The 12,088-nt window shown below is 29.4% G+C and overlaps 1 protein-coding gene across 2 annotated transcripts; it reads right to left on the bottom strand.

Annotated features, from left to right (window-relative positions):
• Window positions 1-1,567: 1,567 nt before the first annotated feature.
• LOC108694081 (H/ACA ribonucleoprotein complex subunit 1-like) lies at window positions 1,568-4,911 on the bottom strand. Of its 2 annotated transcripts, none has more exons than XM_018203371.1 (6): window positions 4,779-4,911; window positions 3,691-3,882; window positions 3,217-3,507; window positions 2,104-2,149; window positions 1,846-1,932; window positions 1,568-1,761 (listed from the first exon to the last, which is right to left on the bottom strand). In XM_018203371.1, exons 1-6 carry the CDS (start codon window positions 4,888-4,890, stop codon window positions 1,746-1,748), a joined length of 744 nt encoding a protein of 247 aa, XP_018058860.1. In that variant the 5' UTR covers window positions 4,891-4,911; the 3' UTR covers window positions 1,568-1,745. The 2 variants fall into 2 exon arrangements, 1 of the variants encoding a protein (XP_018058860.1); XR_001932064.1 differs by having other exon boundaries at window positions 1,571-1,761; window positions 2,054-2,149; window positions 4,779-4,910.
• Window positions 4,912-12,088: the final 7,177 nt, after the last annotated feature.

Raw genomic sequence — 12,088 nt, forward strand, 5'->3', positions numbered from 1 at the left:
GATAACAAATTAGATTTTGCATTTTTATTCTATTTTTTACTTTTTTATTTTTATTTACTCATGTCTTATTTTTTGCTTTTTGTCAAATCTTTCTTGATTCTCCTGACCTTAATTTGAATAATATAATAGTAGCTTCAAAGGTGAAGGCTTGAGAAATGAAAAGATTGTAAGTGAGGAGAGAGAGAGATAAAATAAAGATTTTAAAGAATTTAAGATGCAATCTGTAATTGTTGTAGTTACGACCGTGAAATTAACAGTAAAAAAACTAGTTGCTGACGCATATAGTAAATGATCAGCGGATAAGCCGCTTTAATCGGCATGAAGCGAATTACGTTCTTTATATTTGCTCTTCTCGTGCTTTGAACATGATGTTCTTATTTTCAACAGTTAATCATACCGATAAGGTTGCTGAAGGGATCGTCGGCTTGAAGTGCGAGCGCGCCCAACTATATATCGCAAGATGAATATGCCTGTCCGATGGAACCCGCTTCCGATCGTGGTTCGATCCGGTTTCGCGTTTCGGCGAGTGATTCGTTCCGGGTACTCTCTTTCTCTCTGCCCGGATTGATGAAGAAAGGAATCGAAAGACTTTACCGTTACATTCATTCAACTCGCGCCGTAATTACTGTTGCCACTCGCGGCTACGGACAGTCGGCCGGCGCATCGTTGAGATCGTTCCGCGGATGCTGCAGTGCCGTCGCTATAATACCGATCGTATTTATAGAGAGCCCGGCTTATGGCTGTGGCGTTTAAATCCCACCGATAGAAATACGCGTGAGTTACTTATGATGCCAATCGCGGACGTTATGCGAGAAAAGAGCCGAGCAAGATTATGGCGCCGCCGCTTGCGGGTACCAAGTGAATTACAACGGTTTGATAATGCGGAACGGGTTCCATGTGATATAATGCGGAACGGATGCGAGCATGCATTACGCTTCACGAACCTGGATGATGAACTTTATCGCTTGTCGAATTATAATCTCTTCCACGTCTCATACACATTACGACTCTCATATTTTCCCAAGTTTAGGCTTGATTCTGATTCCATTTAAAAGATAATTATTTTAATACCTTCGAACCTCTGACGTGATCATTAAAATATTTAATTATGTAAATTAAGTTTTTTAATATGATGACGTCAGAGAGAAGAACAAATTAGCTTCCCCGGGATATGAAGGTCTTCTCCGAGAAAATTTTTCGTTTTCATAGATTTAAAAGTTAACGAAAAAAGATGATAGCGATGATATATTATCTTATTACCATAAGTGCAGCTTTATTATTGTTATTTATCGAGAAATTAATGGACTATTAAAGCCACGCGAGGAGGAGGCAGATGCAACATGTCTCGTTAACACGCAGCGCTTCTTCTACGAAGAAGTTCCATGAAAAACTAATCACGAACCTCGTAATTATTTCTAAGAAGTCGTTTACGTCCGAATAAGCAGTGAATCGTAATTTTTTGTTAGAGCCAAACCTGTTTTGTTATTTATTCGCGGCTACTGTACGCCAGTTGTACAAGTGTGTTATACAAACGGATGAGGAGGAAACGCGTTACAATATTTGAAGGTTATTTTTGGATATTGATACTCATAACGTTTATTTGATAATGATTTGGTAATGATTTATAGCATTCGAAAAATCTACGTTGTTTTTTGTACTATACATGCATGTGTATTAAACATGAAGGCAGCATAAATCATTAATCTCAGCGATGCAACATGTTTACGTGATTGTGTATAGTCTGCTCATTTTTTTCTTCCCCTGAAAAAAGGAAATGATGTTTCAATCGATGCAAATGTAAGTTAATTGTCTTGGCTGATGAATTGTCTTGGCTAATATATTTACCAGCTTCCAGCGCTAGCCTGGGCTGTCGCGGAGGCAGAAGCATACCCACCTCCACCACCGTATCCGCCACCGTGTCCGCCACCTCCACTTTAAATGTAGAAAAATTAAATAATAATAATTACAGAATCATAAATTTTAATAAAGAATTAAGTATAAATCTATAATGAAGACCGTACAAGTATTGATCAATTGCAAAATATTACCATACCGTAAAGTATTGAAACCGCATACAAGTATTGATCAGTTATAGAATATTACCCGCAACAGCCGCCGCGTCCGCGATGACCACCATGATGATGATGTCCTGTATGAGAAACAGGTACGACTAAAACTGGTATCACTGGTACTGTATAACCTTGTTGCCCTAGACAAAGCGTGCCCCTATTATGCGCAATTATGATGGAGTTTAGCAATAGCAATGTATATTAATATATAATTAGGATATTATGTGATATTTTTTAGACGTTATATTTATTACTGTTATTATAAATTGCAAATTTCAGCTGAAAAAAGCTAAGCAAGCAAAAAATATTTGTTATTGTCAATTAACGTCTTAATCAAAATTAATATTTTTTTTATATGTAAGAGATTATTTAATATTATGATTATTATTACTATTAATATTATTTATTTAATATTTTATATTTAGTTAAAAAAATAAGTATTGTTTATATAGCTTCTTCTTTTCTTCAATTCGCTCGATGCTGCATCCTGAAATTGTCATTAGTGTTTAAGCATTATTTTCAAACGAGTTCCTTGAAAATACTTATGATGCGGAAGTATGCCATTAATAATGTATTTCTCATTTGATAATTTATTTTTTATTTAACATAATGCATGAAAAAATTGAGGAAAATATGCAACAGTTGTCGTATCTAAAGGAATCAAAAGGAAAATTAATTTAATCGAACATGCGTTTCAATTCTGAAAAATATGCACAACAAATTGTTCATTTTTACAATTATCAATTAATGCAATATTTGATGCGAATTCTGCATAACTATAATATTACAGATATTATTACAGATATTATTACACTAGTATATATAGCTAATTTTTTGTCATTTATTTTTACAGCTTATTTTTCCGAAAGTTTTGTACCTATTTAATGCTAATTTTTTATTTAGAAAAAAGTCAGTTTTAAGTTGATAAAAGATCTGTAGTACAAAGGTTTCAGGCATACTTCAACACTGAAGTTAATAGATAAGTATTCATCGACATTCGTCGATTATACTTCTCTCCTTTGTAGTCATGACTATAATTTACCTTTGCCACCATCACCAGGACAATGCCCACCTCCGCTCGAATACCTATCTCATCCCCCTCCACCACCATCACTTGGATAATGTTCACTTTCACTCGAATACTCACCATATCCTCCACCATATCCTCCACCATGTCCTCCACATTTGTAACAGTAGGATCTCTTTTGACGAAATTTCTTCTGATCACCCTTCAAAGCCGAGTCTATCATACTCTGTGCCTCCATCTTTTCCAATTTCATCTTAAGCACTTTCGTTTTGCTATTGAGATCGATCTTGTCGACCTTGAAACCTTCGTCTTTCAATTCTCCCGCAAATTTGTCGAGGTCGACAGGTCGATGATTTTCTGACTCTTCATTTTCATCATCTTCTACTACTAGGATGACAGAAACTAGTGGCTCTGCAAGCACATATTTTTTATTCAAATCCCTTCTAAGAATTCTCTTTAGCTCCATTCGCTCTTGCTTATCATTTCTTGCAAGATACTCATTAATTTACAAATAGTAAATGTCAAATGAAATTTATGAAAAGATACGCCGATGAGATATGAGACATCATATGTCATTCGTTGATTTATACTCACCTATTATGTCAGGTAACGTTTCTACGACTTCATTTTGAAACATTTCCTCCGATACATTGCTGCTACTATTTTTTACAGCATACAAATTAATTATATAGATTGTAGCATAGTGTTCCTTCTCGTCTGAAGATGATGCGGGCGGTTGCAACTCGGTCGATAATGTGCGTTCCTCGTGTGCATTTACAGCTGTCTCTGATAATCGCATAAAAAATAGATTGATCATTACGTGAACAGAAATAAGAAACTAATCGATTGATGTAAATTGGCGTATGAAGAATTTTAAAGTGACGATTTCATTTATATGCATGCTTCCTGACATCATTGTTATTTTTTTAAAATAAACGTGTTCTTATCAGCTGCATGTGAATAAAAGCTCGCTTTAAATTCTACAAAAAAACATTCAAATTTGTGACAAATGGATAGAAAATTGTTTGTAACAACGTTGACAATAAGATTAAATTAAACATTCAGAATATATCAAATATATATCAAATGAGTATTATTTGTATAAAGAAAATAATAATTCTGCAAATTTGCAAAAAAAAAAACATTAAAATAGTAACGTTATCTAATGGCGAATTCGATTGGAAGCACATCTAGTCACACATCTTAAAGTTGTACACTGATTTAATTTGAATATAAAAATAAAATGCAAATATTTCGAATTATAAAATATATATTTTATCTAATAGTACAATAAAATGTATTGAGTATTTCAGGAGATTTAATCAGGAGATTTCTATGTTATATATAAACATATCTTTGTATTATTTTGTGTACGACGGCTTTAATATGCGTCCAATCGAATTCGCTATAAGTAAGAAAAATTTGCGTTAGTAAACTTTGTAAATTTACAAGTATTGTTTATGTCACTAAAGATTACCATAATTAAAGTTAATACATTTAAATGCTAAATTCGTTTAATTATTATTGAAATGTAAAAACTAAAAAATTTTTTTTTAATTATTCCAAAGAAGTAAAATGTACATTGTATACGAAAAGATTTTTATTAAATAATGACTACAACTTAAATGATTACAACAGTGCATTATTAAGAATTTCATGTACAATGTGATCTGTTCTCTCACCTGGCGAAGTCGGCAATCCGAAAATGACCGTGACAAATGTACACAGGAGCACTAGGCTAAGAGCGCGAACTGCCATGGTGTCAGGATTCGATGTTCTTAAGATGCACTGCATGCGAATCCTTTAATCTCGCCGCTTTTATAGTCATCTATCCGACACGCATTTGATCCTGATGTAATTATGTAACGTTCCACCTCCATCGCTTTTCTCTGCGCGTTGCACACCACACCGCGTCGAGCAACCACTGATTTTTGGATTTTCCGAGGGAGTCCCCGGTAGTATGCGCGTGCGCTCTGATACTTTTCTTCGAGGCAAAGATGCAATCATGTGCATCAAGAACACCGAATAAAATTCAAAATGCAAAAAAAAACAATGCACTTGATAATTTAATATACATAGCCTGTAATTTCTGTGTGTATATAATTATCTTGTGGTTTTTTATCGTTGATCATTCTGCTGATAATGTTGTAAGAAATTTATCAAACGAAATTCTTTATGTTATATCATTAGAATAAGAGAGTTCTCTTTTGCCAGCAAACGAGAATGGATTGAAATGAATTGAAATAGGTTCAGATTTTCAGAAATATTGATTCACGAATATTAAAATGAATGCTTTTCAATTCCTGAATGCATGTTTATTCATTTACAAGAATTGCATGGAACATATCTCTATGCCTTTCAATCTAAAAATAATATTAACTTTTTTTGTATATTGTGAATACTATTCAATTCAAAATTTTAAATAGGAAATGCAGTTTTTCAATCCAATTGTATCCAATTGAATCCAATTGAATCCAATTGAATCCAATTAAATTAAAAAAAAGTATTCGCTATTTAAAATACGCATTCGGTTAGAAAAAAAATTCAATTCATTTTAATCTATTCTCGTTTGCTGGATTATCTTAAAAATAATATTAATGAGAACAAAATAACTGGTGTATGACGTATAAAAGTTAATAGCGCAGAAATTAATAGTCAATTAGCCATTTTTCATTACTTCTAAGGCGTTGTTAGATCATAAGGAAACGATGAAAATAATAGGAACGAATGAGAATCTGGTTGTCAAAGAGCTACTAAATGACTACTTGGAAATTGCATCAACTAGTAATTATCTTTTCTGAACGGTGCTTTATGCAGGACAGATACAAATAGGTATCTTTATTTATTCATTAACTCATTATTAACCTAACCTAGTAATAATCTTTAATTATTCACATTTTTTTATTTAGTATTATATTTATCGCATATATTTTAACATACTTACGTAGCCTTCAGAAATCGTAGCAACGTCATTTCATTACTTTGGCTAATAGTAGAATGATTCCCCGAGCTATTATTGTAATTAAAGAGTTTCCATACATTAAACGTGAAATGACGTTTGCTAGGATTTCCCGAACTCGAGCACGTATATTTTTTCTTAATTAGTGTTGAAATTGCAACATTCTCTCACGCTACTTAATAAATTTACATTTCGATACAAAAAAAACTATGAGATTTTGCAATTCTGCAATCTCCGTTTACTTGTAAATTAATTATGATTTTTTCTTAACATTGCTATACTGAATCTTCTTTCATTAAATATCTCTATGGTGTATTAATTTTGAAATTAATATTATTTTTATCAATTTATATATCTTATTTTAATCTTATATTTTATTTTAATTTAATACAAAATGTTGATTATATATTGATTAGTGTCTAGAATTACGATCAAGTCGCATATGCAAACCATCTGGTTAATATTTCTCTGTTTACTTGGATTAATATTTCTTCATTTGCTCGTAAATTAATTAAGCAACTCTCTTAACATTGTTATTTTGAATCATCTTTGATTAAAAACTTATAATGTATTATAATTTTGAAACAACTATTATTTTTATCAATTTATATTTCTTATTTTAATGTTTCTATTTCATTTTAATTTGATATACACTATTGATTTTATAGTAATATTTTATAGTAGCGTTTAGAATTACGATCAAGTCGCACGTGCAAACCATCCGGTTAATATTTCCTGTTTGCTTCGTGTGGTTAAAGTCGTTGCAATCACGTTATTGCGTGTCAATTTTGCTTGTGTGTAAATTTTCGCATATTCTATTTTATCATCGATCATGAATGTATTACCTTGTTTATAAAAACATCAATACAAGTTTCTTAAGTGCATGATGTAATATTGTATTTTTTTTTTTTTGAGATTGATTTAACGACAAAAAATTAATTCAATACGTACTTTTATGATCAATAATTGTGCTTTGAGAAATCTCGCGTTTTGTAATTTACATTTATATAGATAAGATGGAATTAGAAATAATAACAATAATAAGTTACGTACAATTATCGTAATAAATGATGTAATATTAATTTTTAATGTTATAAGACAAATATCTAAAATATTAAATAAAGCAAAATTATTAATTGATAATATTATAACAAAAATAATCACACATTATAGCCTCGTTTCTTTTTGTGTAAAATATACAATATTAATATTTTTATTGTCGCTGCTCATTCTTGCATTGCAGTTTTTCGTATGCGTCATATGAACGTTGCAATATATCAATTAAAATATATCTTTTAACACAACACTTTCTACTGACGTCATTAATAACGCTCATCTAAACGGAAATAATTAGATTTTTTGAAAAAATATGATAGCGCTTGCAGATTTGATTTTCTGGGATGATCCGTAATAGTACTTGCAGGTATTGTTACTAAGAAGGATCTAGTATCGTATGTAGTTATTCGAATTGTGCGTAACTAAAACCGCATGAATCTTCAATAACACAAATCATCTTCCTGTTGACTATAAAAGAATGCGGAGTTCATTTAGCCTTGGCTGAGATCGAGATAAATCGAATTTAGAAATTAATCGTTTTGATGATGGAGAGTCGTGACGAAATCCCTTTGAAGGAAGATGCCGAAGATGTCGAAGAAGGATCTATTTATTAACGGGCCATACATTTCGTAACAATCTATTAATGCGATATTCCATATTTTCAACATATAAAGGAAGAATGAAGCTTAACATGTATCATCACTGCAAATAATTTATGACTACGTACCGTAGATCATTGTACGTACCGCGAGTATGCAAATCTATATAATTGCTATTATAGTATAAAAATATTATAATATAAAAATATGCAAAATAAGATTATTTTGAAAATATTAAGAAATAGTGTGTATCTCATTCGTTTATATATTTTTCTCACGATCCGAATCAATATCGGCGATTGCATTGAGAAAAAAATATAGTCAATTTTAATAAATAATATTTAGTTCAATACTGTCAACTAAACATTTACTTACAGTAAATAAATATTTATTCAGTAAAAAAGAATAATTATCAAATCAAAATAACATTTTTTGTATCAAATATATCTTTATATTAATCAATATTTAGTTTGGCAGTATTCAACTAAATATTTATTAAAATTGACTATATATTTTTTTCAGTGTGCATATTGATTTAATTTTTTATAAACGAATCATAAAAACTGATGATTAATAGATAATAAGCTTATTACTACAATTGTTTTAATTTACACACGCAATTGCATATTTTTATAAAGATTTTTATCTTAAATACTTAAGTAGTACAACAGGAACTTATTAATCTTGTACTCTCTAAAAAATATCGGTTAACACCTATGTGATGTCTATGTAATTCTCACTATATTGGTGTTAATATTAACATCAATACAGTGAGAATATAGACACTACTATTTTTTTTTAGAGTGTAAAGAATAAAGTGTTTTTTAAATAATGTTTTTTAAAATTAAATTATTTATTTTATTTTATATAAAATAAATAAACGATAATATATATATATATAAATATATGTGCACAATTATATAAATATATGTGCATAATTGTTGAGCACGTGTGGACAATTATTATACAGTTCAAAAAATTAATTATATACTATAATCACGGGGATTTTCTTTACTATTTTAACAAATTAATCATTCGGCTCGGTAATTTATTGATAACATCCTATGAATTCCTTTGGAAAAAAAAAGATGCTAATTATCGTTATATTAGGTGTAGTAAAAAGAAATCCATTATTTTTGCATGAAATTGAATGGAAAAATAATGAATTTCTTTTTACTACACCTAATATTATATCTGATACATTATGCCACAATTATCATTAGTATGTTATTATCAAATAAAAATCTATTGATAGTTTTAACCTTATGCTCCGACAAATATCAAGTTTGCTCTTCGTTAATTGTAAAGTATAAATAATAATCGAATCTCTCGCAAATAATGCCCAGTTTCACGATAATTATTTTTCGTCTTTTGTGAGTCAAACTAAGACGATCAGTGAGTCAGTGTTGAGACTTTGAATCACAAATATGCCAAGTTTCTCATAAATATCGTAAATTTAATATGATATCGTTACTTTTCTGATTTTGTTATATTCTAGTGTGTGTGTGTGTGTGTGTGTGTGTGTGTGTATATATATATAGAGAGCTATTTTTTGCTCTATCTATTTCGTATCCCTTTATCAATTTTACAATTTTTGTAGATAATGATATTGTGAAAGAAGATGAATTATATTGATAGAGATAAACATTTATATACACACAGAACTTGATTTTCGTTTTTTATTAATTGCAAATCTTTTTATCTATATATGTATTGAAGAGTTCTTTCTTCGCGCAATATTTCTAAGAAATTCGAATTCATGGAAAGATAAGTGCTATTTTTTTTTAAATCCGTATATGATTAATTGTTATCTTTGATGATATACGAGCTGAGGAAATAGCATGTTACTACGTCATATAATATATAATTTGTTAAAAAATTGACTTAAATAAAAAATTATCTTAATTGATAAACAATTCGAAAAATAAATGCGAGATATTTATCATCATTTAAAACATCGGTTTCTTTATATTAGAGGATACCTTAAAGGATTACCTTTTCGATCTTGACCTTGATACATGTCATAGAAGTGTGAGGGTATTAATCAAACGATAGCGTCGCGATGTCTGTGCATAAAAATACAAAATGCTTGATGTGTGAACATCATGGCATATATATTTTCGTTGTCGTTGTCAATATATGTTCTCATTTTTTTATAAATTAACTCTCATACACTTTTCGAAATGTACTTATATAAAACTCATTTTCAAAATTTCATTATTTTTTTTCTGTATATGATACTTTATATATGATGGATAGTGTACATAAGTAATCTTCCAAAGATTTTAAAAGTTATTAATAAAGTTAAAAAAAATAATGTCTTATTTCTGTCACATACACACACACACACACACACACACACACACACACACAATATTAAAAAACTACTCTATACGCTTCCTGTCTAGAGACGTTCGACTTTCCACGCGAAAGGAAATCTGCCTCACCTCTCTCCCTGTCATGGAGCATAAGACTTTTCACACGAAACAAAGGGAAATCACCCCAGCGACTTTCTTCTAGATAAAGAAGAAGAGGAATGGACTTTGCTTCATGTAGAAAGTCGTATGTTCATCAGTATAACGAAAATAAGATATTATTTTTTCAATTTTTATTTGTTAATAATTTTTGAATGCACGGTGACCGCCATCTAAAATTTTTTGAAGGTCACTTAGAGTTATGATCTTGATAACATATGTCAAGGCTAAGATCATCGAAGAGGTATCCTCTGTGAAGAAATACTAAAAAGTATTTAAACGATTCTTAAATGTTACGTACGAATTCTTGCTGATCAGAAAGGCTTTCTGCAGTATATATTATTATAAATATATAGTATATTTGCTTAAGTACGTATTTGAAGCAAAATTTTATTCTTTCTACTGAATTAAGTAACCAAATATTTAAATGATTAATTAGCAATATATAAATATCAAAGTTATGCGTTTACGTAAAATATAATAATTTGCATCAACGTGTACATAACGTATAAACTATGCTTATCTTCTTTACTGTAGCACTGGATTCCAGTAAAACTTTTATTTTGCTTGTATATTTTTATTTATCAATTAAGATTAGCTACAGTAACAATAATAAAACTTAATTATTCTTTCTGTATTGTATTAGGTATCTAATTTATATACAATTTACATATTTTATATGCTTAACTATCATCTATATGAACAAAATTTTAAATGTAACTTAACATAAATAATATGTAAATATTTCATGTAAAGTTAATTTTTTAAAAATATGATATAACTTTGATAAATGTTAATGAATTATTTAATTCACGCTATCATTTATCCGTCATTCTAACTTACTGTACCATCTGCTGATGGCTAAAATGATTAAAGTCGTTGATAAGACAGATTTCTATTATTTTATAAGTTATTATTCAGGCCATTTCGGTTATTTCAAAGATGTCGCGATTAGTTCAAGATTATATCTTTAACAATTCCGCAGGGATAACTAATCCGCACAATCATTTTTATGTAATACTTTTAAAAATAAAAATCCAAGTTTAAAGGTTGGTCGAGCATTTCGAATAAATTAATTATTTTAATAAGTAATGATTTGAGAGTATAGGTATAGTATATTTTATAAAAATATACACATATATGTAGCTGCAAAAATGGAGCAAAACTTTATTATTTATGTTTAGCATTGTTTTCTCGATTTTTTGCGGTTTTGCTTATACTGAAGAAGATCCAAACTTCTAGTCAAAATATTTGTGTTTTTGCATGTAATTCTGTATTGCGCATTAACAATCATGAAGACTCTTATTGGTTACCTTGTTTCTTTTTATTGTTTTATTATTTATCCTTTTAGTATAAATTAAACAAAGGTATTTAATTTTTATAAATTTTTATGTTATCACACACATTTTTATGTTATATCACAAATATTATCTTTATATTAATATAATATTTTTCAATATATGTGTATATTTTATCTTTACGGGATACCATAATCGAAAGTTATAAAGTTTTTGATACTAACTAAAATCTCAATATGTTACTTTCTTTTAATCCTTTTTGTCCTTTTTTTCTTTTTTTTCTTTTAATCCTTTTTAACCTCGCATCGAGCAAGGTTCATGTTTCATTACAACTTATCTTCGTGCGAATCGGTTTCCTGGAAGTACGATGAAGGAAATTTTAAAATAAGAGGAGAAATAATAAATTACGTCATGAATCGCGCGTACACATTGCTACATCATAGCTGAATTGATACCATCATCAGAAATTTTCTATTATCAAGTATGCTTTATTATAAAAATACTATTACAAATTATCAATAATAATGTGATAAATTTTAAATATTAAAGAATAATGTATTTAATAAATACTTTTATGAAAGATGATATATATATATATATATATAC

Source organism: Atta colombica, unplaced genomic scaffold (assembly GCF_001594045.1).
Source record: "Atta colombica isolate Treedump-2 unplaced genomic scaffold, Acol1.0 scaffold112, whole genome shotgun sequence".
In the NCBI taxonomy this organism is placed as follows: Eukaryota; Metazoa; Arthropoda; class Insecta; order Hymenoptera; family Formicidae; genus Atta; species Atta colombica.

Excerpts from the sequence above, each read along its gene's own strand:
- LOC108694081 (XM_018203371.1), bottom strand. The coding sequence starts at position 4,890 with ATGCAGTGCATCTTAAGAACATCGAATCCTGACACCATGGCAGTTCGC. Across the intron at positions 3,508-3,690 it reads AACGTTACCTGACATAATAG|AGCCACTAGTTTCTGTCATC; the intron begins GTGAGTATAAAT and ends ATGTGCTTGCAG. Across the intron at positions 1,933-2,103 it reads GGACGCGGCGGCTGTTGCGG|TGGAGGTGGCGGACACGGTG; the intron begins GTAATATTCTAT and ends CTACATTTAAAG.